Genomic DNA, 26,283 nt, shown 5'->3' with positions numbered 1-26,283 from the left:
TTGTCATTCTGATGCATCTACCAACATTATTTGGTGGATTAACTGAGAAATAATCATCGCTTAGACCTCTCTGCTATGATTAAATTCAAACAAAAAAAAATCCATGCAATTATTACTTCATTGAGCTAAATTCCTGCACTACAGCAGTAGCTGCATCCTTAGTTGGAGAACATGAGATTTTAATCCCTAGCATTATGTGAAGCTTTAATCGTATGTTCGTTTCCTATTTGTGATCTAGGAAATGTCATCACTTTATATAGCTAAGCAGTATGGAGCGTAATCTAAGGATTAGGAAAAGGCAAATCTTCCTATTCACTTGACCTTGAATATCTGATTGGGTTTGAGTGGTCTGGTGTGATTTTTTTCCCTAATTACCTAACCTTGATGTACCTGAGATAAATATCAGATAGTTTGCCATTCTTCTGTTTAGTGCCTAGTTTTATTTCATATTCCTTTAAAAGCCTCCAGTTTTTTAAAAATCAGTTTTGCATTTTTAATATATAGTTATAAGTATGACATGGAGATCTCTTGGATACTCTTGGGCATCACTGTGTGCACATGGTACTTAGTGTAATATAGCACATGCCTTAGTGGGAGAAACAATTTTTTTAGTTTTACCTTTGACAAAAAAGGTGAACTTTTTTGTCAAAGATACTCTTATTTTCTAAATCTAGATGATCTGTTGTATGCTTTGAAAAGTTAGTCTTTACTATAGCAGCAATTATTAAATTACAGTAATTAAAATTACTATGAAGTAACTTATCAGTCAAACTTATGTCACTCTAACTACCAGAATATCAATGCTTAGTTTCACTTGAGTCTTGAGTTATATAAATCTTCCTGAATTGAGCCAAACTATGCTGGATATTTCTGCTTTTCTGAGTGAATTCTAATACTAACATATATTAGGCAAATACTAAATGAAGTAACTTAAATTGTTGTAACTGCAATTGTTTATTAAAGTAGGATGCATTTTTATTATGATTTTAATATATTATATAGTTTGGGATAAAAGTTTTCTTAAAAATGCTAAGAATGGATCTCAATCATTTAAATTATGCAGATGAATTGACTTCAAAATGTGCATAAACATAACATTAAAAATATGTATAATTTCTGTGTTTTCTCATAAATCTCACACCTTAAGTATCCAGCCTTATATTCCATAAGAAACCCAGGTTCCTGACCACCCTTACCAGGGTGCAGGGATATTAGCAGGATGTTTCAGGTTACTGCAATCAATTTTTGAATAGTGCTTTCAGATGCAGTTTCCAGAGCAGGAAAAACTTTATCTTTATTTCATCTGTTAAGGAATTTCAAAATTTTATCTGTCTAGTTGACTGTGACACTGGTACATAAGTTGCATCTACATAAAAAAGTTCATTATGCTTCACTAGTATTTATGTGTTAAAATAACATTTCTGAAATAGCTGTCTTCAGTGTATGGGTCTTTGGACTGAGCAGTTTATGCCTTTTTCTGAGCATGCTAGAGCATAACAGATGCTTTAAGAAAAAGTTGCCTTAAAGAACATGAATCTTGCAGGTTTTATTTCTAGACTTCTCTATTCATAGAATCCATACCACCCCAAAACTTTCTAGGAACTTAAAATCATTTGAAAGCATAAGTGCAGAAGACCGTTCTTCCAGAAGTATTCAGGTTAGTTGGTGAGTTCAGCTTTACTACTTTAGTTTTTCAGTTCTAAGGCATTAACTTGGCTAAAAATATTTCCTATTCCATGCTAGTAAGATGAGAGCGTAAGGAGAAAGGAGACTCGAGTTTCAGCTATAAGGATGTTAGTCCTGTCCTTTTTTTGTGGTCATATGGGTGAAGGAACTAATATTCATTAAGCTAAACTCAGTGTTGCATTTATTATAGGAAGAAATATATTGTTTTACCAGTCATAGTTCCTTCTGTTTTTCATTAGTGAAGAAAGATTATTTCCAACTAATTTCCCTTGTAAAAAGTTACCTAGAGGATGCTTTCTTTTCTGTGTTAAATAAAATTTTTGTAAGTATCACTAACTTTTCCTGATCAAGAAATGAAGCTCCAGGGCTATTTTGTATGTTTTTGATTTTTTAAGTTAAATTTCACGAGCAAGCTCTTAAGATGACTGAGGGAGGGACAAATCTTTTAGTCTAAAAGACCTTTTGTAGCAATTCTGTACATGGTTCTATTTTGATAGTCCTGTGATAACATGTGTTTAATGTACCACAGTCAGATGTAGAATAGTTCAACAGATGCTTCATTTTCAGTCTCCTTGTGAGCTCCTTGCCTTCCACCACCTGTGAACTGCAGTCTGCACTATTTTCATTAGCACAGGAGACAGCTATAATGAAAATGCGTTTTGTGTGTGTGCACATGGGAATGTGTAGTATCCTGAGGTCTAGGTTGGGACTTCTTAAATATCACTCCTAATGATGTGATCAGTGCTACAGCACTAATCCCAGATTTTGGGATATGATTTATGTGCTTAATAGTGTTTGTGATATTTTGAGAGAGATTGAATTGACATTTGCTCCTAAGTGTACAGTAAGCATGGCTTACTCCTTGGACCTCTATCTAATGCTGTTATGCTGTAATGCGTTAATTTAAAAGTGATTTTTTTTTTTTAATCACCCAGTTGTTTTTGGAGATACAGCTTTTAGATTGTGGTCTTAAACTGAGAAAGTAACAGGCTTTTCTTTTTCTTGGACAGAAATTGAAAAATTCCAAAAGGGAGAAGGGAAGGAAGAAGAAAAATATATTGATGTAGTCATCAATAAAAATATGAAGTTGGGACAAAAAGTTTTGATTCCAGTAAAACAGTTTCCTAAGGTAAGTCTACCTTTTATACTTTATATATCTAAATACTTTCAAGGGATAGTTATCTAGTTAGGTTACTAGAGGAGTTCCTTACATTTAGGAGTATTAATGTTATCCTTCGGTCTGTTCCATACAAATTCTTATGGAACCGTCTTTACAAAAAAATCCAAAATTGAACCTAAGTATTATTGCATACTTACTAACGTAAACTGTTGCAAGCAATATTCTATCAGTTGTCCTCAAAGAAATATCATTTTTCTATTTTATATAATAAAAGTTAAATGACTGTGTTGAAAATATGTTCCAAGAATCATCCATCTTGAAGTCCTTTTTAAGAATTACAGCTTAAAATGAGAATAATGCCTAAATACTGTTTGCAATCTGAGCCTACATGTCTCAAATGCCTTTTTTCTCGATGTATGATGTTAAATTTTGTGTTACTTAGAAAGCTGGCATTTCTTCTCTCCACTTTGTAGATAAAGTTTTGATTTACGTTTAATATTGGGCCGTTCAGACGGGTTATTCTCCCTTCTCAGAGGTTAGAGGGAACTGCCTGGTTCTCCCCTCAAAGTAGTATTTGGTAACATTTCCTTTTGGCATGACACAAGTGAACTCTGTAGTAGGAAAACTTCTCATTACAATAAATGAGCAGGAGAGTATTCCCAGTCATACAGAAAGTATTTTGAGAACAGAGATAAGTCATATTTTTCAGATAGCTAAAAATAAGTTCTCCTCCAAAATGAGGATCTTCATAATAGCGAGAGTTGAATTATATTTGAGTTGCCTGAAGTGCTGTGCTTTGACACTTTATTGTAGGAAAAAGTACAGTTTAAAAGTGCACCACTAGAAAATGAGTTCATTATAATTTTTTCTCCTTTCAGTCCTTTGAAAGATTAGCCTGTGTTGCAATGTTGAATTAGGTTTACCTGTATTACTCAATTATGTAGTCTATTGTAGAAAAAATAGGGACTGCTTTGTTAATATTTTTGGCCATTGTGAATCCTTAATGTTTCTTTTCTGCCAGCTGTTATTTGGGAATAAAGAATTGCTACATGGAAGCATTTATTCAACATTCAATAGACTGCGGAACTCTAACCAAATTTTATGAAGAGATAATCCTATACAATCAGAATAATCTTTTTTGTTTGTTTGAATGGCTTGCTTTTCCTACTGGAAATTTCAGGGCTGCTCTTGTCTCTCTTTATGGAGCCAAGAAACTCAGTTATTTGTTGCCTTTCACTGGATCTCTTCTAAATAAGTTTCTTCATGCTGTCTATGTTTTCCACCTAGGCTGTGTTGGATAACTTGGAGGGGTTGCTTTTCAAACGAGCTTCAAATTTTCTGGAAGAGTTGCTTCCATGAGTTTCTGTGAGCTTGTGTGCTTATATGAGGGCATCTGTTTGGCTTCAAATTCACATTTCCATCTTCGTGACTATAAAGAATAATATCCAAACATTATATGTGCAGAATCTTAGAGAAGGAAAGTTAAGACCAAGTGATGCAACTTCAACATAGCAAATGGATTGCCTTATCCTAGATTACCATATAGGCTGTTGAGTGATGTCTGTCTTGAATTGCCTGTATATAGGAGATCTGAAAGCCTTTTGTATGCTAAAATTTGCTGTAAATAGTGATCTTTTTGCTGTCAGGTTTAGAGAAGGACTCAGATTAGGAGTGTTCAGTCTGTAAATGGTAGATATGAAACTATTGCAGGCACTCAGGAGTCAGAGCTGCATTTTAGTGTGCATATATTATATTCAGTCTGCAGAACTGAAGTAAAAGGTATTGTACAGTGTAAAACCTGAAATTACACTTCATGTGAACAAATTCTGCCTCTAGGCCATGGTTTTCTGTGCCCGGGTGGTTTGTCAGGCCTCACCTGTTCTGCCTGAAAGAGGGGTTAGTGTTAGGATATCTAAGGATGCAAATACTTGTCTGTGTATAAATGCTGAATCTGAAGGCATACTTCTAGCAAGGGACTTGTCCTCTTGCTTTCTACATGCAAACAGCCCTTGCTAAAGCTTGAGTGATGGGTACAAGGTCCTGGATGGAAAGATTCTTCCTGTCTAGGGGATAGAGTCCTTTCGGTGTTAAGGGATCTTCTGTTTAGATTTAACCAAATTCAGTAACTGATAAACCTATCAAACTAGCACTGAGGTAATACGTTTGGGTTGAATTTGGCAAACCTGGGCATCAAGGAAGTGAGAAGGAAAAGCTGAGCTTGCTTCAACTTCAGAAATGACAACCTCTCTTCCAAAATGAAAACAGCTGCATTGTTTAACTTACATCAGGTTGAAAAACTGATTAACCTTTTGGTTTAATATTTAGAGAATTACAAGTGAAGTGCTTTTGTTAGCAAAAGTTATTATGTTTTCCATCAATTCGCTGCTCAGTCAGATGGACTTAGACCAATGCAGTTAACTGCTTCAATGAAAGCTTCCTTTTAGTGTTTCTTTGACCCTTTTCTTCCTAGAACTTCCTCTTTGACTCTTTGAATAAATCATAACAGCCTCAGCAGAGATCTGACAGTTCTAGCTCTGATCTGGTCAACCTCTCGTTGCCATGGCCAGTCACATTACCTGTCTTGTCACACTCTGGCAGGATCAGAGCCAGGTCCTCTGCATACTTGACATCGTTACCTCTGGCAGCCCTAGCAGGTGACTAGGTTACGCAGCAGAAAGCTGTTCAACTGAAGCTCAGATTTCCTGCTTTTCTTTGAAAGGAATCTGATGGGCCTCATTCAAAAAAAGATTTTTCACTTTTTATGAGCACCTTTGTTCCCACGGGAAAACAGATAAACAAATGGATTCAACTGCTCAGTTTTCAAAGAGAGTTTCCACAGTCTCATATGGATATGTTAACCTTGTCTCCTACCTAACAGGCTTTAATTGCTTCTCTGTTACCTGCTTTCTTTCAGAGACCTTTCGTCTTGCTAAAATCTTGACAGTATTAACAAGCTTAATATCTCATGCTAAATCTGAACAACCTAAATTGTCTGCTCTGTGAAGCAATTTGACAAGGTAGTCTTGGAAGTCATGCTTGGTTTCTACACAAAGTTAATTGTGTATTTGAAGTAACTGTAATGTGCAATGTATTATGAAGAACATAAAGTACTGTGTCTTGGCATGCTTGCCTTGCCAAGTAATACTTTGTCATCATATGGAAACTGTATAGATTGCAAGGGGGTCAAGTCTTTTTCCAAACTCAATATGTATACATAAAAAAGCACTTACAAATCAGATTGTGTGCGATCATGGTCTGGTTGATCTACCTCTGCTGACTGCTTTGAGAAATGGCTGGGATATGGGAATTGCACCCCAAAATCTTTAGGGGGCATCTGGATATACTTTCATATAACTGTTTAGAATCCTGTTATAACTAGGACTTGTGCTAGGATTAAATGGAAGGAAGGTGAGTGGGTTTTATGCAATCTGATAGGCAAAAAAGGCCAACTTCTTGAGGCAGGACTCAGTTCCAGATTAAGTTATTCATGTAAAATGTCAAAGTCCACATGGATGCTGAATGCTTAACTTCCAAAGTTAGCAGAATGAGATCTAATGAGGATAGACATTAATATTTGGCCAGCTGGGTACTTCAGTCCAGGTCATTTAAACATTAGTTAATTTTTTTGAGAGAAAGTATCTATTAAAAAATACATTATCCTATAGAATGTGTCTACAGTTACTGTGAGAAATTGTGGAGAAAATACTTTAATCATGTTACTAGTTAGAAATCAGTTTTATACAACAGCTTAGTTCGGTGTGCTTTTCTTGGGTTAGGCAAGTTTTTGGGTTAGGAATGGGAACAAGAAATTATAAAGGCATAGTTGGCATGGAAGAACCAGCTGTATTACCAGAAAACTGAATTGCTTTACAAAAACTGACAAAGCTTCACATTGAATATATGTGATCTGTTATCATGAGAGTTGTGTGAAGAAGACAGTAATTTCATGTGGTAGATGCTTGAAGCGCTTGTCTTTCTGGAAACCTTTTGGCTATTGAAATGATTAAGGAAAATCCTGAGGTGGTTCTGGTTTCAGCTTGCTCTAAGGGAAAGTGCTCTTGAATATTAAAAGGTCGCTATCACTGAGGAACTGTTAGAGAAAGCTAATATGACAAAAGAAGATTCCTTTGGATTTGACATTGGCTGAAACATTTGGTCAAGCATTTATTCTTTCACAAAATATTTTAAGCTGGATGAAGCATTCCCAGCAGACTTGTCTTGATGCGGATAAACAAGGATTACTCTTTCTGTTATATCTCCATTTCAGTAATGCTTATGTTTAAACACGCTGTAGTGCTGGCATTGGCATCTTTTTTTTTTTTTGCTGAAATTTGTACAATAGATCAGATGCTCACAAATAATGTTTCATTTGTGTATTCCTTTGTGTCAGTCTTGAGAATTGTTCTTGCAGAATAATTTCAGGGAAATGCTGGTAAGAAAGTATCTCCAGATTACTGCTATAGGCATATTTTGGTAAACCGAAGTCCTGAGGGAAATAAGTTTTTAAGCAGCGGTCTCCCTAAACTCCCTTGTACTAGTCTGCAAAAAAAGGCTATATATATATAATCTACTGTATTTGTAGGCTAGAGGACACCATGGCCAAGAGCTGTGCATGTTTGAGCAATTAGGATGCTGGTGTCTGAAGACACAAGGTGTTGGTGACACTCCATGGTCTAACTTAAATCACAGATTAAACCAGAGGTGGAAGGCAATGTATTTTCGGTGAAACAAGATAGAACTTTTAGGAGATAGAGGAGTATTTTCTTCTGAATCTTGCATCTTTTTGATCCAACTAATGTGTGGCTAGTGATATTTTGATATTCTGACAGATTTCAGTAGACAAGACTCATGGCTACCAGACTGCTGTTTGCCTTGAACAATGTAACAAACTTTTTATCCCTGCTAATCCTTTTCCCCAGTTCTGCTGTGGATCTTGATGCTGTTATTGCAAAGGTAGCTTAAATTTATAGCTGTGGTCTTCAGTTTCCTCAGCCTACCTGTATTTGTAGTATCCTTTGGAGCAGGTCCAGAAGCAGCTTTGAGATATGGAATTATTGTCATGTTTCTATACCATCAACTGAAATAAGTTCATAATTCTAACTGAAGAAATCAGAGCCTGCATTGACTTAGAGAATTTTTAATGTAGATCCATCTATCTTATAGAATAACTGTTACGGTTGGCATTCCCTCAGAGTTGTCTGGAGGGACATGAGGGACAGACTCTCAAGGTCTGATATCTAAGATGGGAAATGGAAGTGCCTGTAAAGCAAGTGAGCAAGCTGGGTAAGAATTGAATTGAGGCCACCAGGATTATTTTGCTTCTACTTCATCATATCTGGGCTGTATTTGTTAATTTCTTAATAAGATCTTCTGTATTTTCTATCTTCAGTTACATGTTTTTAAACCTTAAGATTTGAGTTTTTGTATTCCTTAATACTAGGGGTAGTGAACTTGATAGTATTTAAATAATAGTAGTAATTTAGTGGCTGATAGCACTTTAAGTGCTTGCATATCCTCTGTGAAGTGAAAAAGAAAACACTAGTTCAAAGCAAATTTATTACCTATTCATAATAACTTCTTTCATTTTTTTGTGCTTGAAGGATTTATTCAGTTCTGTCAATAAATAGATTCCATTTATGGAGTAATAGATAAACTCTGAAATGTGCCATTGCCTCTTTAGTTCTGTTATTTGTGAGCAAAGCCTTTAGGATGGCTTTGTAAACTGCTTTTTTACTAATATTCCTGTGATTTTAGGCTATATCTAGAGGTCTTATGACCTCAAATCAGTAGGGTTTGTCAGATTTGCAGCACAGATTTTTCATGCTTCAGACTTGCTGAATCTAATATTTTGAGCCTCAGTGCACAGGAGAGAATAGTTTGCTTTATCTCAAGATACAGCTAACACATTTTCATGTTCACTATATGTGTTGTCTAGAACATGTGTGCAACTACTTGTACAGCCACTATAATCTCTAGCTTCCACATCAGGAATATTTTGCTTTTGAGGAGAAAACCTGTCATGCTAGTGGAGATCTGTAGGGCAAGTTTTAGAACTGTTTTTTAATTGTCAGTCATTTAAATGTCAAGTCATTGTCAAATTGTTTTGAGTAACATTAGATCTGAATATATTAGCAGCTGCCTGGAAATGTGGCCTATATCAGATTGGAGATGCAACATTCTGCAATAGATCTGAATATGGTAAATCAAACTCTCATTTAGGAACATTAGGAAAAGTTATGTAAATAGATATTCCTTATTGCTTAAGCTACTTTAAAAATGCAAACATACCTATTATATAATCATTGAATATAAAATTAAAATATAAAAATAGCTTTTAATAAACTTAAGGTAACTTAAGTAGTGTTTGAAATGTTGATATGATTTTTTTCATTACATAGACCACTCTTGAGTTTATAAAGTTACTGTTCTTAAGAAATAATCCTTCAGTTGGGGGAACTTTTGACATCATTGATTATTTGTTCTATAGTTAAGTTCTATATTTACTTATTCTTTTAATTATTTTGAAACTTTTCCTTGTAGATAGATCTGTAGTAATCAGTCAGATGTCTGAGTTGAAATGGGCCTCTGGAGAATGTTGATTCAATCCTCTGTTGAAATCATAGTCTTATACTATATTATAAAAGGCCCTGAAGCTATCCTGAGTATTTCTAACAAGGGAGATTCTACCTCTCTGGGCAACTTATTTCTAGTATACATCATTCTTGATGGTAGTTTAGGAGCTATAAAAACATTGTTGCAAAACACTAAGAAGTCATCTGAAGATTTTTGATGCTTGAACTAATACAGTTTAAGAAAAACCTGCTTTACGAAAGACCTCAAATTCCTGTGCGCTGCTCACAATGAGAATCAGTTTTGCAAGAACCAAAGCATAGCAATTAGGGTTTTTCACTTACTGACTTTAAAGCTTAAGTAAAGAAACAGGAGTTGTGTACTTCCCTTGTAGGGTACCTGATGTGCCTCAGTCTTTTTTTGTGAGTGTTTTGGTAGCAGCTCAAACAGGAGCAGTTATTGCTGCTGTGTGACTGTCAAAGTGGGTTCTGGTAGTTAGACTTGATTTCCCTATTCTTTTATCTTGATTCTTTAATGACTCATTAAATGAACAGTCAAAGATGATCTACAAACAATTTCATAAGCTTGAGGTCACAAAAACAAGTACTTTAAATATAATTGTGTACAGCAAAGATATTTTATGTCTAGGACTTTTTGTTGGCATGGTTGATCTTTGTTATAACAGTCTGAATAGCTGCTGGTTTTATAAAGCTTTATTTGGTAAGTATTTTGAATAGCATTTTATTAATAAGTAATCCTATATTACAACATTCTGTACGATTTTCAGTGGTTTACTTTTATTAGTATTTAGGAAAAATGAAGTGGATGTGTGATGTATCCTTTAAGAAAATCTCTCTTCTGTAACTATCCTTCAAATATCATAAACCTTCCAGAACTAGATTCATCTCTGATGTACAGAAGCAGAGGACTACACAGATGCTCCAAAGGGCTGTGACTGGGAATATATGCCTTATGGAGCAGCTCTGATGGGGACATTCATGCCTCCTGGCTCCTCTAAGCCCAAATTTGTGTCCCTGCAAGTAGCAGTAGGCAGACTCTTTTTCCCCCCTTTCCTATGGAATTCTTGGATTTCTGTCTGCTTTAGCCTCCTCATCATCTAAAGCAACTTCTGAGCTGAAAGCCTCAGGCATTCACAAGCAGCCTCTGCTTCAGTATTTTTCTGTGAATAGGAATGATTGTGTTTTCTTTAAGTCCTATGCCTCTTTCCTTTTTGGGGCAGGCTACCAATAGTGTAGTTTAAGGAGAGGAATATTAAGATTATGAACTCCAACTGATATTGATAAGCTTGAAGAATAATAGGGGTTGGGTGGCATGTGACAAAACTTAAGCGTTAAATCCAGTCCCAAGTAGAATTATGTTCCTTTTCTGTTTCTGGGATGCCATAGGGTACATTACATGGGTTACTATATTTCATAAATCCTGAGCAACTCCTGAAGCAACTCCTTGCTTGTTTTTCATCTTAAAAGCCAGTTTTGTTCTTATGCTTATTTACTTCTAACAGCTATTGAAAAAGCTAAATTGTAGTTCAGATATCTCTGTTCTCAATTTTGAATGCGATGAATGTGAGTTCCTCTTATGCTGATTGATAATTCTTTGGGCTAGATATTTTAGGTTTCTGCTGGTATCTGGAAGAGCCACTAAAGTGATATCTGTCCTACTTGTCTGTGTTTAATGGCTATGAAATTTATGGTCTGATCGCACTGCACCTACTCCAATAAGTTGCTCAGCAAAATATTTGCCCTTTGCTGACTTTATGTTGGGCTTTTAATCAAAAATGAGCTAATGTGTCTTTTTTCCTTACAGTTCAACTTTGTGGGAAAACTTTTGGGTCCACGTGGCAATTCTCTAAAGCGCTTACAGGAAGAAACGCTGACCAAAATGTCTATTTTGGGAAAAGGTTCTATGAGGGACAAGACAAAGGTAAAAAACCTAACACTGTTAGTGAAGAGTGAAATCTGCTTTTCTTGACTTCCCCTTTAACTCTAGGGAGGAGAACAAACTCTGTCAGAAAGATGGATGCAAATATTCAAGTACTGGATTTCCTAATAATGGTTGGGTCCTGTGGAATTGTTTTCTTCATGGAGTCTGCCTTCAATATGAATATTTTGAGTCTATAATAAACTGTCCTGAGGGCCCCCAGAAAGCGGAGTGGTCTTGACACTCCATGCTGTAGTTTAAATCATGTATTAAGAGATGGAAAGGGATTTCCATCTCAGTATTAGGAGCTGAGGCTGAAAGTCCAGATTTTCTTTAAAAACATGAAAGGCTGTGGTCTTGCCATCCTTAGTTCAATTTTGTCCTTTTGACAAACTTTAAAGCAGCTGCAAGTGGGGCTGCTTCTGTCTCAAAGATACTTGCTTTTGTTGCAGCTGAGAGGAAATATGTTTTATTTACTGACCATCCAGCTCCCATTTGTATGGTGCTGCTAAGAGCTACCCACTGTATTGCCAAGCTATGTTAGTGAATGCAAAACAAGTTACTTAAATGATGCCAAAAAGCAAGGCAAGAAAGATAAACTTTACCTATGGAAATAGTTTTTGAACAGCTTTAATTTAAATCATCATGTATGTTTTGTTAAAATTGCTTATTGAAAAACTTGCACCAACAACTACGCATGAATTGACTTTTCTATTCCTTGCTGTGTTTGCAGTGCAAGTTTATTGTATCTCTATCTTTTTTTTCACTCTTGAATAATTAATGGCTTCTGTTTCTTGAGTGAGGCTTGTTCAAAAACTAGCTGATGCCAGCTGAATTTGTTTTTATGTTTGTTTTTCTCATTTTCTTCCTGCTGTTGCAATTTGTTCTAGTTCTTTTGGATGCCCCAACTTTCTGAAACAAATTAGCTGCCTGAAATTTTCATTTGTTTAAGCTATTGGAGTAGAGGGTTGTACAGTTTAGAGCTATCAAACTTCCCCACGTTAAGCTGAAAATTTAACTGTGACAGCTAGTTAGAGCAACAGTGTTGAGCTAAAGTTAACAACTGGAGACAGTTAATGGTGCTTTACAGTGTGTGCAAGTAGTTTGATACTGAAGGAGATTCTCCTATGCCCGAGGGGAACAGTTGTGTAGAAAGCCCAAGAAAGACCATTTTACTTTTTTTGAATTTCCGGCACATCTAGCTGCTTAGTTATCCTTGCCTTAAAAAAAAAGAGGGAGGGATAATGCTTGATCGCATGCATATAGTAAATATGTAAGGAGCTCAACTGAAGAAAGCATAAGTGCTTGCAGGGCTAGTTGATGGTTCTTAGAGCCTGAATAAGTGCTTGAAGTAACCGTTTAAGTGAGAAATGCTTGCTATTTCAAAATATACATATTTAATAGCAGTAATCATAATACTGGAGTTTATTTCCTAAGATCTTTCTAATTTTTATTGACAAGATAATGGTTGTGTTGACAAAGTCTTAAGTCTATTGACCCTGGCCTGTTAATTTTCTTGCTCCAAGTACTTTTAAGAGCTAATCAGATAGTTAAAGCAAAGCAGAACAATCTTTTTTTAAATACTCTGACAAGAATGTTAGCTGTGAGAAAAACCTTCTTGTCACTAACTCTAACCCATAACTATAATGAGGAAATTTCAATTTTCATCAAAACAAATTTTTAAATAAATGTACTTACCTGATGCTTGCTAAATAGCAAAGAGCATAAAAAACAGCAGAAAAGAGTGACTTTTAATACAATGCTACCATTAAAATGACTTCCTAGGTCTGCTATCTAGTGTAGCACATAGACAATACATTGCACAAAAAATTGCTGAAGTACTTGTTATTCTTGTGATGTTTTCATTGTGAATACATACTTTATTAGTATAATGTGATAGTTCTGTATCACATACCAAATATTTACAAAATACTCAGATAACACACATGATAGGGGTGACATTTGCTATATATCTTTGAAACTAGCACATTGTCCCTTGGGTTTGTGAGGAATTTGCATGTGAACGCAAATTTCAGAGAACTGAACTCTACATTGAAGGCATAGTTTCTGCAGATGTCTTGAAGTGGGTTGGATGAAGCAGAATAAAAAACAAGTTTTGAAAAAGGCATTTAGCAATGTCTTCCCTACCCTCTTCCTAAAATACCACAAAATGTTACTTTCATATGCAGGCAGCATACACTGTTCTGTGAATCAGGTAGTTGTTGTGGGGTAAAAATGTCAATGAGAAACTTAGGACCTTAGTACAATAAGAGGAGAGTGAAATGAACTCAGATTAAATGCTTGATGTGTGATGGAATATTAGGTCAAATCTGCTTCTGAAGACATTCTGTTTTGCAGTTTCCCTCTGTTACATGTTATATGCACAGGGGCACTCAGAAAACATGAACTTCCTTGTGGTACTCTTGCTGTATGTCAGCAGAGATTGGTCTTATGTCCTGCTTTGAGTGTTACCAGGCATGTAATATGGCAAACTGGTACTCTTCTAATATCTTAATATCATGATCATGGTTTGAAATGTAGCAGTAAGATACAGTTTTCAACTGTTGACATCTAAGTATAAATAGCGTATATAAAGGCTCCAAAACTACTGTAATGAATGCTTGGGTTGTACATACCATGTTTAAAATGGGAGGGAGGGGGCAGAGAAGCAGCAGTAACAACAAAACAAACCTTTTTCCTTCTCCTAGGAAGAAGAATTGAGAAAAAGTGGTGAGGCAAAATACTTCCACCTAAATGATGACCTCCATGTTTTAATTGAAGTCTTTGCTCCACCAGCAGAAGCATATGCCAGAATGGGACATGCGTTGGAAGAAATCAAGAAGTTCCTCATCCCTGTTAGTATTTTTCTTTTCTTTCTTCATTGAATAACAGTATTTTTTTCCTGTGTTCCTTTATCAGCCTTTGAATATGGTAACAAATTTGCAGAATAATAAACAATTCACAGAATGTGTTTGTCCTTGATGCTCATTCAAGTCCTTATGCAGTGTGGAAACAAATGCTTTTAGTTTGTGTAGTGCAATATTTCTTAGTAGAAAGGGCACTGAACTTAAAAGTTGACACCCGAATTTCAGTTTTATCTCTAAATTACTCTGAAATACTGGTCAGGTCATGCTGCTTGATCTTTACATATTACTGGGTCAATGCATGACTGTCCACATGTGCTCTCATCTCATAGTGTGACTTTCAGAGAGCTAATTTATCCTTACTAAACTGGTCAAATGGAAAGTATTTAGGCTTGTAAATGATTGAAAAGATCTAATAATTTGGGAAAATAACCTTTATCAAAGACAAGTTTTTCTCCGTCCTCACCCACAAACATTAAAACATCAGTATCATTTTCTGTCTTACTAAGAGGAGGTACATTTGCAATGGTAATATTGCTCTGCCACTTAGTCCTCGGAGTAATCAGTGCTGGGAATCGAGACAACCTCATATTCTCTCTTTTTCTTTCATAAAGCTAGTGATGATAGTTTAGGTATGTCATTCTTACCTGGTTCTGATGCATACTTGAGCAGAACTGGCAGTTCTGGAGCCAGTGCTTTTACCCTGCTTAGGCTTTTGTAGTCAAAAGTAGATTTCTGGGTAGACAGTAGTAACTCATGAGACTGGAAGGTATTTCAAGTATGCTTGTCCAGATAAGAGGGAGCTCTGATATTGTACATGGGTAGTTTAAAATTATATATAAACAAAATAAATGTTTTTCCAAGTCTGGAGTAATCTTTTTTCCTGAAAAAAAAAGTAATCGATATGCAATGTACAAGACGAGTGGTTGGACCAGTGTTTTGATTTTGGAAAAATTTAATGTCAATAAATGGAAAATGTGTTAACAGTTTCTCTAACTACAGTAATTTAGAACCAGGTTGTGCTCTCATAGTACTTTCAAATGTATGAGTAACTGTACAGTTTGGATGTGAAATTCATGTTTGGATGCATAAGAGGAAGTATATCCAGTATTTGTATTCCAAATTAGTTTGTATTCCTCATACCAAGTCTTCCATAGGAGACTTGTTTCTCGTAAGGAGCAACCGTGACTACTTTGTAGTGTTAATTTGCAAGAATCTAAGCTATTAAGTACGGTTCAGACACTAGAAATAATATTGCTGGGTGTGAAATCAGTGATTGCTTAAGTTCTGCAGTGTACATTCATCTGTTTTGGTTATCAGATGACTAAATATAGGAAGCATGCTCAAGATCAGTATTCATTATTGAAATCTAATTTACTACTTATTCCTGCTGTTATTTATTGTTCAAGTGATGGTTAGTATCAGATCTTTGAAACACAGAAGATCTAGGTAAGGAAACATAACTAAAATATGTATTTCTGCATGACAATAGGACACAAATTACTAGGCTATTGACACATAACTGTTAAGGACAGGTTGGAAAGCTTACATGACTGTGTTAGCAGGGGATACAGGCACTTAGAACTGAGGTTTCTTGGGTGAAACAGTTTGTGCTGATGACATGACATTGCTGCTGCTGTGTTTTGAGGGTTTTACTTTGGTCCATGTATGTGAACCTGGTATTCCTGGAGTGACTAGAGCTAGTCATGAGCTGCAGACAGTTTCTTCTGTTTTTGCTTTTTTCGAATGGGAACTAGTTTATGTATGGTCCACCATTATTCCACAGTCTGAACCAAAGCACAGTAAGTGGAGATACGTTGGTGTTCATTTAGAACATTGTCATGCAAGCTAAAGTATATTAATGTGAATGCACTTAAGATACTTGAAGTCCAAAGGAATGCCCTGAGCATTATGTTCAATGCAAATAAGTGACCCCTGGATCATAACTTTGGAGTTTCTAAACTGCTTTCTCTTTGAAGAGATGAAATTGTAACTTGTTTCATACACCCAACGAAATCCTTATAGGAATACCACACTGTCATGGCATGAAAGGTTGTTGTATTTACATTATGCATCCTAGGATTAAATGTGAAGACTTTAATTCCATAATCTCTTACTGAAAAATATATTTGTGCTTTGAAATTATAAATATTTTCTCTGTGCCCTGGAAAAGAGGATATGTGAATCCCTCCGCCTCTGCATTCAAGATCTTAATTTTTCTTCGTTCGGCATAATTCATCAGACTTAAAACTTTTATTAAAACGTAGTGACTAGTGTATTGCTGTTAAACCAATAAATAAATTAAATACAGTAGTTAGCAAGAACAAGTCCATCTGTTTTTATGCTTTACTACTCATTTCTTTGATCCTTGCAACATCAGCTTAGCTCAGCACAATAAAGATGTGTGGTCCCTTCTAAAACAGGGGATCAAGTCAGTGCTGCCATAATTTCCCTTTGGCTCTTCAATGGTAGTCTCATAATGGTTTTAAATAGCCTATTTCCTCCTGACTCCTGCTGGGTGAAACTCCAGGAGGCTGTAACAGCTTTTCCTCTCCTAAAATTGCTATTGGGTTAACTGTTGCAAACACAATGTTATCTATAAAGTGTAGTAGAGCTTTCTTGGCAAGCCATCAATTGTCTTTCAAGAAGACAACTACTATCTACTATCAGGTTCTTAGCACTTCTTTATAGCATAACCTAGCTATGCCTTCCAATAACATTAAATGTTGAACTTAATTTATGAATATTGTAGAAATGGGTGTTTTTTGTCCAGTCTTGGAAATTAGGTTTGCTAGAATGTAAAATACAAATTATTCTTCAAGTAAGTGGATAACCTTTAGTTTCTCTGATCACATCTTCCAGATCCATGAACAAGCGACTTTACACTTATGTTCAGTCTTGAGTATCTACAATGGTATACTTCTGGCCAGAAACCAAGGCATAAAAAGATGCCCTGAAGTTTATTCTGGTCAAAAGTGCTTATGAAGCTAACCTGATTCGAACCCCCTTTTTTTTTTCCAGGCAGAATTGTTGTTTCTGGCTTAGGTTATATTTTCCATTCCTTTAAATTAGGAAGGGAGGAATCTTTTGCCAGACTCTTATCAAGATTTTTAAGTAGTGGTAGTTGCTTTGACAGCTACACTATTATTCTATTTTAGGTTATTGATTATTTGAATTTTCTTGTCCTAAAGAAATGTATACAAATAAATTTGAGGAAAAAATATATACTGGTACACTTGCATCATGCAAGCAAAACTTTCACATTTTTCTTGTATTCTGTCTTGCTGCCTGCACATTCAGTGTCTGTAAAATCCGGTGATGAAATGGCTCCTAATGGTGTCTGGAAGGGCTGGTGATTGTTTTTCTGAAACTATTGCATACTTTTTGGAAGGTCAGAGAAACTAAAGTTTCTATCTAATGTCTGAAATGTCTCTCTGGGGAAAAAATGCATGTAAATGTTGTATGCTTACCTGTCAGGATAGAAAGATGCATTACACCGTTCTGCATATTACAGTTTTGGCAATCAAAATCAAAATATGATCTCAGGTATAGATGACAGAGAGCCTTGTTTGCTAAGTGCTACTGCAGTATATGTTGGAAGGAACTATCCCTTGTAAAAGTCTTCCCCTAGAAGAAAACATCCTCTGTGTTCAATAGTCAGGATGGAGCCACATTCACAAAGTGCAACAGTAATTTTGTTCACATTTCAGTTCATCAGAGATGCTTAACTGAAATGTCAGTGTCTCCCCTTCCTAAATTGTCTAGAGATGTGTAGTCCAGGTTTGCATGCCTTTGCCTCTAGGGGAAGACGAAAGATTGGGTAGTCTACTGAATTTGACTTGAAATGCACTGTTTTCCAGCACTGGATAGTCATAAATTGACCATCTGTTAGTTTTAATTGTTAATCCATTATGCTCTGAAATGGATTCTACAACACTACTTATCATGCCTACTTTTATTGTTTCCCTGTACTGGCCTATCACTTGATATCTTCCCTCTAGCCTTTGTGATAAGGACCATCTATCTTTTCTGTGCCTCTGCACTGTAGAGTCCTTGCTGTGGGTAAGGCCACCAGGTACTGCAGTGGTGACCTGCAAGAAAAAGAGGTGAAACTGGGAAGGAAGAGGATCCAGTATGCACAGTGGCAATCCAAATGCATCTTGTTTTAAAAAATAAAAAATAATAAATGAAGCTAGCATGCTGTATACCTGCTGATGAATGGAATTTTTGGGAGCTTAATTCTGAGGAGGATGTGTTGTGGAAAAGTTATGAGGGACAGTGCTGCCATAGGCTGTGTCAGAACTTTGTGACCAAAGTATTCTGTGTTTGCAGGCCAGTCTTAATGATACACTAACATTATACTTTAAGATGCTTCATTCTGTAGTTTATGTAAAATTTTGCATTTGTAACCAACTGTGTCCATACAGGGTTTCCAAATGTTAGGTCCAGAAGCAGGAAACAAAATGGAGTTTCTGTATGATAGTTGGTCCAGATGCTTCTAGTTTGACTGTGGTAGTTTAGTTGTGTAATGGTCCAGCCCCATTGAATATCTTTCTGAAAAGCTTTAAATATTCAGTTTGTTGAAACAGTCTGATCTGATGTTCCAAACCTCTTTGTCCTTGGAAAACTGTCAGAGACTGAGACCATCATAGTGTGAAAAGACTAATTTTGCTTCTTGATTTCTGCTGTTGTCTAAATGAAGCATGATCTTAAATGGGAAGCTGGGAATTAGCTTTTAGAACCTATTCAAAAGTCAGTGGATCAGTCAAATGTCTTTATAGCGTCACATGCTTTTAACACTAGTAACAGTATTTAGGAATGGCATAAAATTTTTATTCATGCAAGTCTCTGGGCAGCAGAAGAGTTCAAGAATAAATGAGGAACACGGATTTCATACTGGTGTTCATCTTGTAATGCAGAGTTAATGCTTGGGTGAGCTGTCTGGTGCAAAACTACTTGACGTTCTTTTGGTAGTTATCTAATAAATAAATACAAAATCAGACTTGAAATAAGAGATAAAGATTGTTTCTTAAATAGTTTATAAAATTGGCAAGATTTGAACTAACATTCTTTAAAATGGGAGCTCTTGTGGGACAGTTTTTAAATGGTGGAAGATAAGAGCAATTTATGTCAATTCTGCACTCTTATTAGAAGGCCTGTCGACATTTTCAAGTGCTTAATGTGTACATTTACATGCTGTACATGCTGTAACAACTTTTTTGTTGTTGTTTCCTCTGCTAAAAATGCATTCCTTGGCTTATTTTAAGCAGGGAAAATGATTGGAAATATATTCAGTTCTAAAGAGTTCATTGTGATATTTGTGTTATTCCTGTTTAATGCGCCAGCTTTTGAGGTTGACTCAAGGTCCTTGAAAAGACTCTTGTGTATTTGAGAAGTACTGTGTTTATTCCATGTAAATAACGTCAGCTTTCATTTCTGTAGACCTTGAGAGAAGATCTGTGCAGAATAACAAATCATGTGTCTCCAGCTTGTTCACCTTTGCATATTGAAGGAAAGCAGATCTTGGAACGCTTTCTTGTTAGATAATAGTGTGCATTTGTAGTCAACAAAAATTTCTTCTTCTCTTTCTATCTCCCTTTTAAAAGGGTGAGCTCCTGATTATTCCATGCTCATGAGGATTGCTCTCAGCAGTGTATTTCTTCTGCACTGCATTGCAACACCGATCAGTGGGATTTTCACTGGTTTTAATGGACTATTGTTCTCTAGCCAAGAACAAACAAAAAAGCAGATGTTGTCTCAGAATGTGGGAACTTTCATCTCCCCCCTTTACCCTCCTCCCTCTGCCCCAAGTCATCTACAGCATTTAAATGTTTGTATTTTAATTTTCAAAGCTATCTAGAAGGTAATATGCAGTGCAAATGAAAAATGTGACCTGAGTAAAAATTGCAACCGATATGCAATTCTTTTGGAGTTTTTTGTCCAAATGATGCACTTACAATATTGTTCTAGTTATTACTACACTTCCAGTGATAGGTTGACCTGCATTTAGAAGGGATGTTTGCTGGTACTAGCCCAGTGTGGTGGCTGAATAGTTTTCTTCCCCCTACTCCTCCTCTGTTTTAGGACTACAATGATGAAATCAGACAGGCACAGCTTCAAGAATTAACATATTTGAATGGTGGTTCAGAAAATGCAGAAGTTCCAGTTGTTCGAGGAAAGCCATCTATTCGGGCAAGAGGAGTGCCAGTTCCTGCTTTGTCCAGGTAAGCAGCTAAACTGTAGGACATTTTGATTTCAATGTGTGTGTTTTAGGCTTTCCTTCAAAAATCTATAAAGTAAAATATGCAAAGCAAATAAGGACCACTAAAGAACAGAAGGTAAGAGAAATAATCTTGATTCTTTAAAGATAGTCTATTAGTTTGTGTTACGAACTGAGCCGATAGTGGGTTGTGGAACTTGTGTGTTGTTTCTTAATGTAGATATTGTTCGTCATAGATGCTCAGCTCTGCTGTGTAGGAACCTCTGCCACTCCTTAGCTGAAGCAGTTGTGCATTAGGAGCGTTTAAATATTGAAGGATTGACTTTGACAAACCAAATGTCTCCTGCAGTGAGTGTCATCTGAAATGCAGAATGCTTTCTCTAACTTATAGAATACACTATTTTTTATTGTTTGTGGATATTGACTGTGACTGAGTTTTCATAACGTGATGAAAATGTAGCAGCATGGAAGTGTTCAGGAGGTGGAATTTGGATTTAAGATCACTTAAGTGATACTGCACTTTTATCGTGCAAAAAGGCACTTTGTGAAGAGACAAATTTGCTGTTGACTTCTGCTGTACTTCTGATATAGGATGTTTTTTCTGATATAGGATATATTTTCCTTTGATACTTTTTCAATGATTCTCATTAATACAAGTTATGTTTGAACATTTAAAATCAGTTCAAGACAATATTCTGAGGTGTAATTTAATTCGGATTAAGTGTGTTAAGGAAAAATTGCTGAGGCTTTAGTGTTTAGGAAGATCTCCTTATGTGTATCCTGATTTATGTTAATAATACAGTGGGGAATGAGCCTTAATTTGGAGAGTTTGTTAGCGTTGGTTCTATAAAATTCCTATGAAAGTATAGGGACTTCTAATTACACAAATTTTTGTTCTCCCATTATTAGCTAAGTAACTTACTGTGCACTGCTTATGTTCTGCTGCTTTTCTTAATTTTAATGTTATTCAAAATGATGCTAATTAAATACTGAGGTTAACTTTCTTTAGCACTGTAGTGAACCATCCCTCAGTTCTGGCAAATTACAGTAGACGTCTGTCTTGCTTTCCTCTAATGACACGTTTTTTAGTAACTTCAATGGTTTGGGTGGCAGTCACATTCCAAGAAGGAGTAATAGTACATATTTTTGATATAAAAGGATTTGCACCTCCACTAGAAAGTTTCTGTTCACACTGAGACACACTGAAAATGGTTCCTTTGGTATTGATCCGTAGTTTTTTTTGCCATGAAGATCTGCTGTGAAGCTGTGTGCATTTACTCAAGTTACTTTGGTAAAGGTATCTGAATTGTTATTGTAAATTTGATGCATTATCTACAGATATATGTCTCTGCGTATGTAATATCCAACTCCTTCAAGAGATCATCATTTCCATTTTGGATTTTATTTTCCATTAGTCCATATAGTAAGGTAGTCCATATAGTAAAATAGAAAGTAAGATTTAGTTCTTTTTCTTTCATATTTAATATAGTGATAAACTGTTTTCTGTGAATGTCACTTGCTTGCAGATAGGCTTTGTTCTTAATAGCTTTAAAACTTTCTTTCATCTTCTGTGGATTTGGGTATTTATTCTTTTTATCTAAACTAGCCTTTAATGAAAGCCATGCTGCTCTGTGGCTCACTGTCTTTTGTAGTTCATCCTATTACTATACAACTATCGAAGAATCTTCTGCGTAAATTGGGTAATAGCATTTGAATTTGAGATGATTCTGTAAATACAAAAGGAAATTGTTTTGTCCTCTCTTTTCATGTATGGTCTAAAGAAAATGAAGTTATCTTTTCGGCTGAAATACTTTTTGAGTGATACTTATAGCTGCTGAGATACAAAAGCCATTTTGTTAAAGATCTCAAACTATGTAATACTGATTATTTTTTTTAGCACCAGTTGACTTGAGTAATGCTTCCATTGATGGAAGGCTGTGCCTTACTCTGTTAAATAAAACAGTTTGAATAACAGGCATCCCAGAGACCCCCAAGATTTTGCAGCAAAGTAGTTTGTAAATGATACTTTTGTGTATCTTCAAAAGTCTGAGAAGACTTGTAAAATGAAATATAAAAAGGTCTTTAACTCAATTCTACGTGTTTAATCAGTAAAATGTTTTTAGGATACCAGTCTTCACACTCAGATCATCTTGTTGAAAATGTGATACATTATTGTGTTAAAGTTGCTATTTTTTAAGCCTTTATATAGCATGCTATTCCTGAATAGTTCTATTTAATAAATACTAACTTATGCCTTTTTACTTATCAGACATGTTGAGACTCAAAATAACTCAAGTGCCTTCCTTTAAGATCTTGTTTCTCCAACATTGGTTAGCTGTTTGTTTAGCTTTGTATAAAAGTTTTACTTTCTGAAAGACATTTTTCTACTTGCATATGAAATTCTAGCTTATGCACAGTTTCTCCTGTGTATGGTAGTTTCCTAATGTGATTTGACAATATTTTTTCTGCTATTTCTAGATAGTTTTTTGACTAGTAAGATTTCTAAGATTTTGACAAGTAAGATTTCTATATTGAAGTTGGAAATTAATGACTTATTACTGAATAGAAGGGTCATCTTGAAGCTTTTCTCCTCTTATCATTGATCTTGGCTTTAGAGCTGTTTTCCTGCCTTCCTCTGCACTATTTCTTTTTGTTCATTCCGTTCAATACAGTCAATGATGACCTTCAAGGTAGGAATGCTATGAATGACCTGAATTTGTGCCAAATACCTACCCTTTTTAGGTATCACCTGTCTATCCTATGTAGGAGGAGGAGGAACAAAAGTTTGCTCTGGTGCAAGTCCATTTTTCATTTCTTGAAGACTCTTCTAATTTAAACTCTAAAATGGTTCGTTCTTAAATCGCTTGAGAGAAATGTATAAAATAAAGGATTATGGTCTTTAAATTATTGGGCTAGCAAGCTTAGAATATCGTTTTGTTTACTGTGAGGCTGCTACATTTTCTAGCTACTCACATCTCCTCTGGAACGTTTTTTTTAATGCTTCTGAATTCCCATCCAGAGTCAGTGCTGTATAAATGAGAGCTACAATTTAAATGTGAACAGAATCATCTGATTAACTAGAGTCCATAAACAGGCATGTGTTTACACATGTTAGTATATGCCTCTGAGGACACTTTGCAGCTATAAAAATAGCATTTCCTCTCTACAACTTACAGTTCTGAATTTATGATTAAGTAAAAATGGAATTTAATCTTAAATGCATTGGAAGAGCAGAATTGGGGGATGGCAGTGATGAAACTGAAGGTATGGATAAATCAGTGGGGTGAGGGGGAGAGCAATGAGTGTCATTAATAGCTGAGAATTGCTGTTGGCATTCAGCATGTTTTTTAGCTTCGTTTAGCTCATTAATGTGAAATAATTTGGACCCAAACAGTTGTGCTTAACTAAAAACAACACAAAACAAAAAAAATGGATTGAGTTCACTCCCCAGTTTAAGTCTCTGCAGAGACAGGAATTATGAATGATAAAATTAATTCAAAATACTTCCTCACTGATTAAATAACAAGGTGCTAGGGTTTTGGCCCTAAATTTGAGAAGTATTTATTTTAAAGTACTTTCCCTTCTAGAGGGACATAGTGAGAAAAGAGCATAATAGTGTGTGAATTAAATTTATTTGCATTGTTCTTCCACATAACTTAAAGCGGTGAACTAGCTATGCGAATACTCTTTTTTAAAAAAAAAAAGTGTTTTCAGAATACTTTACTAACACATTCAATTGTGCAGTGAAAGGAGAAACTTGAAATAAGAATGCATAACAGAAGAGAGAAGTTGTGATCGATGACAGGTAAGGAAGTAGAATTGTTGTTCAGGCAAGCTGGTAGGGAGTATCAGCTGAGAAGCTATGGTGTCTACATGATTGTGGACAATAACTTAGTTTTTGGCAGATAAATTGCAGAAATAATATATGGCCTAATAAAAATTAGGTATGGTAAAATTACAAGTTAATGCCAAAGAAGTGTTTAAGTACTTCTGTAAGGAAGCTGGTAAAATACTGCATCATTGGCAATCAAAAAGCCTCTTATCTGTGAACTTAAAATGTTCAGGAATGTGTTCCCAGACTAACAAATTGTACAATGTTGCTGAGAGGTATTAGATTTTCAGAATGTTTTCCTCATGTCAAAGTCTTTATGCAAATGCCTAGGAATTGATGCGTTATAAAACTGTTTAATTTTTTTCTTAATGGTACTGAAGTAAGGTGTTCTTGTTAAGGGATTTGTGAAATAAAATTTTTCTTGTAATTACTGTCTTTAAAAATCACACTGGACATGTTTTAACTGTTTGTGAAAAGTGTGTTCTCCTGTTTTTAGAGTATTTATGGTAGATCAAGAAGATTGCTTTATAGAAATTAAGTCCTTTGAAGCTTCTACTGCTTCTTTTCCCCTCGCTTTCTCACACCAGATCACAAGTATAAAAATAAAACAGCATTAAAAGAAGCTTCATTTTCTAACAAAAATAGTTTTCTTGACATTACCTTCAAGGGATGCTGTATGACATATTTCCCCCATACACTTTCCTCTGCTACACTCTGTAGCAAAAATCAAGGGGGGTATTGTTGCTAAGAAATAGAACCCAAACTGATGATGAAATAAATAATCAGTTGAAAGTTTCTAATCTGTTTTAGGACAGTAAATTGTTTCTTTGAGACTAGGTCAGAGAGTGGTCCTAATTATGTAATACCATCATTTTGTCTTTAAAACATGGGTGGAGGTGGTGGCAATAGTACCTGGGAAAAACTAGGAATCCATGTTTAATTACTATCTGCTACAGTCCGAGTGAAATATAAACAAGTAAGTCCTTCAAGAACAGGATTTATCTCACCCAGAGAAATTCTGTGAGGTTCTATATAGCATATTGATCTAAAATTCTGGATGTCTTTTTCTCATAAATGTAGCAAAAACAAAACAGTGCCTCCTGTGATGCTTAACAGATAGATATGCTTTGTAGATGGAGATGCATGCGTATGTGCATTTTATGTATCACACCCGAGGGACCACAGATAAGGACCATTTACCATTTTACTTGCTAAATCATGTTTCAAAGTGCTAACAGTCAAAGTATATGGAAGCCTGAAGGCAGGTACTTGGAGCCTACACAGTAGCTTGTGTATTGCAAGTCTGTTGTAATGATGTACCTAAGTGCCTTGGGGCAAAGAGGACGTTCAGAAGGATGATGAGATAGCACAGTAGTTAAGGAACACAAAAGGGCAAAAAAGGCCCTTTTACTTGAAAATAAGCAGATAGAGGTTGGCATCACTGTCTGATGGAGAATTAATATTTTGCCAATGGACAATGTGTAAGCTTTGGGGATAGTGTTTTGTGGCCTTTGGAAATTGGGAACAAAGAGCTTGTGGGAGGATTAAAGAGGGGGCTAACAGACAAGGCAATATATTAGAATGAAATTTCAGATTGAAAAACTACGTAAATGAATATTGATGTAGCAACAGTGTTCTTAGTTGAAAGAAAATGTTTCCAGGGACAGTGCTGCTTGTAGTGAAAACATAGATTGCATTTTTGAACCTAATTTGTGGGTCATAGCAATGTTTCATAGTTACTTGTACAAATACAACAATTTTCATGAAAATAATCTAATCGCTAGCACTTCGGAAAATTCCAATATCTACTTTTATAAACCCTAGATTTATATGAAAGAATGTCTGATGATGAGTGGTGGTGGGGAATCCTTTCCTTGTCTTAAACTCTTGATGACATCTAAGCTCTCCATGCCAAATAGTGTTTTGTGCGAACTGAAAGAAAGGCCATATTTTTAATACTGTTCATATTAAAATAAAAAGCATAGTGTGAATGTAGGATGTGTTTGAAGACCAGGAGAGTTGGTGATGACAGCTGAAATCTGGCCTGCAGGAT

The 26,283-nt window shown here is 35.6% G+C and overlaps 1 protein-coding gene across 4 annotated transcripts in view; it reads left to right on the top strand.

Moving 5' to 3' along the window:
- KHDRBS3 (KH RNA binding domain containing, signal transduction associated 3) overlaps positions 1-26,283 on the top strand; it is an 81,489-nt gene that overhangs the window by 20,736 nt on the left and 34,470 nt on the right. For all 4 annotated transcript variants that reach the window (XR_015913947.1, XM_088535142.1, XM_088535131.1 and 1 more), the window contains exons 2-5: positions 2,697-2,815; positions 11,201-11,317; positions 14,023-14,169; positions 20,263-20,402. Coding sequence is in view for 3 of the 4 variants with exons in the window: in XM_088535142.1 (XP_088391268.1) it covers positions 2,697-2,815; positions 11,201-11,317; positions 14,023-14,169; positions 20,263-20,402 (523 nt within the window). In the remaining variant the exon portion in view is untranslated. The remainder of the gene's footprint in view (positions 1-2,696; positions 2,816-11,200; positions 11,318-14,022; positions 14,170-20,262; positions 20,403-26,283) is intronic.

This window comes from Tinamus guttatus, unplaced genomic scaffold, assembly GCF_059628265.1.
Source record: "Tinamus guttatus ecotype Peru unplaced genomic scaffold, ASM5962826v1 Tinamus_guttatus_pri_ptg000038l, whole genome shotgun sequence".
Classification (NCBI taxonomy): Eukaryota; Metazoa; Chordata; class Aves; order Tinamiformes; family Tinamidae; genus Tinamus; species Tinamus guttatus.
The sequence above is the reverse complement of the archived record's forward strand: the minus strand, read 5'-3'. Positions and strand labels throughout refer to the sequence as shown.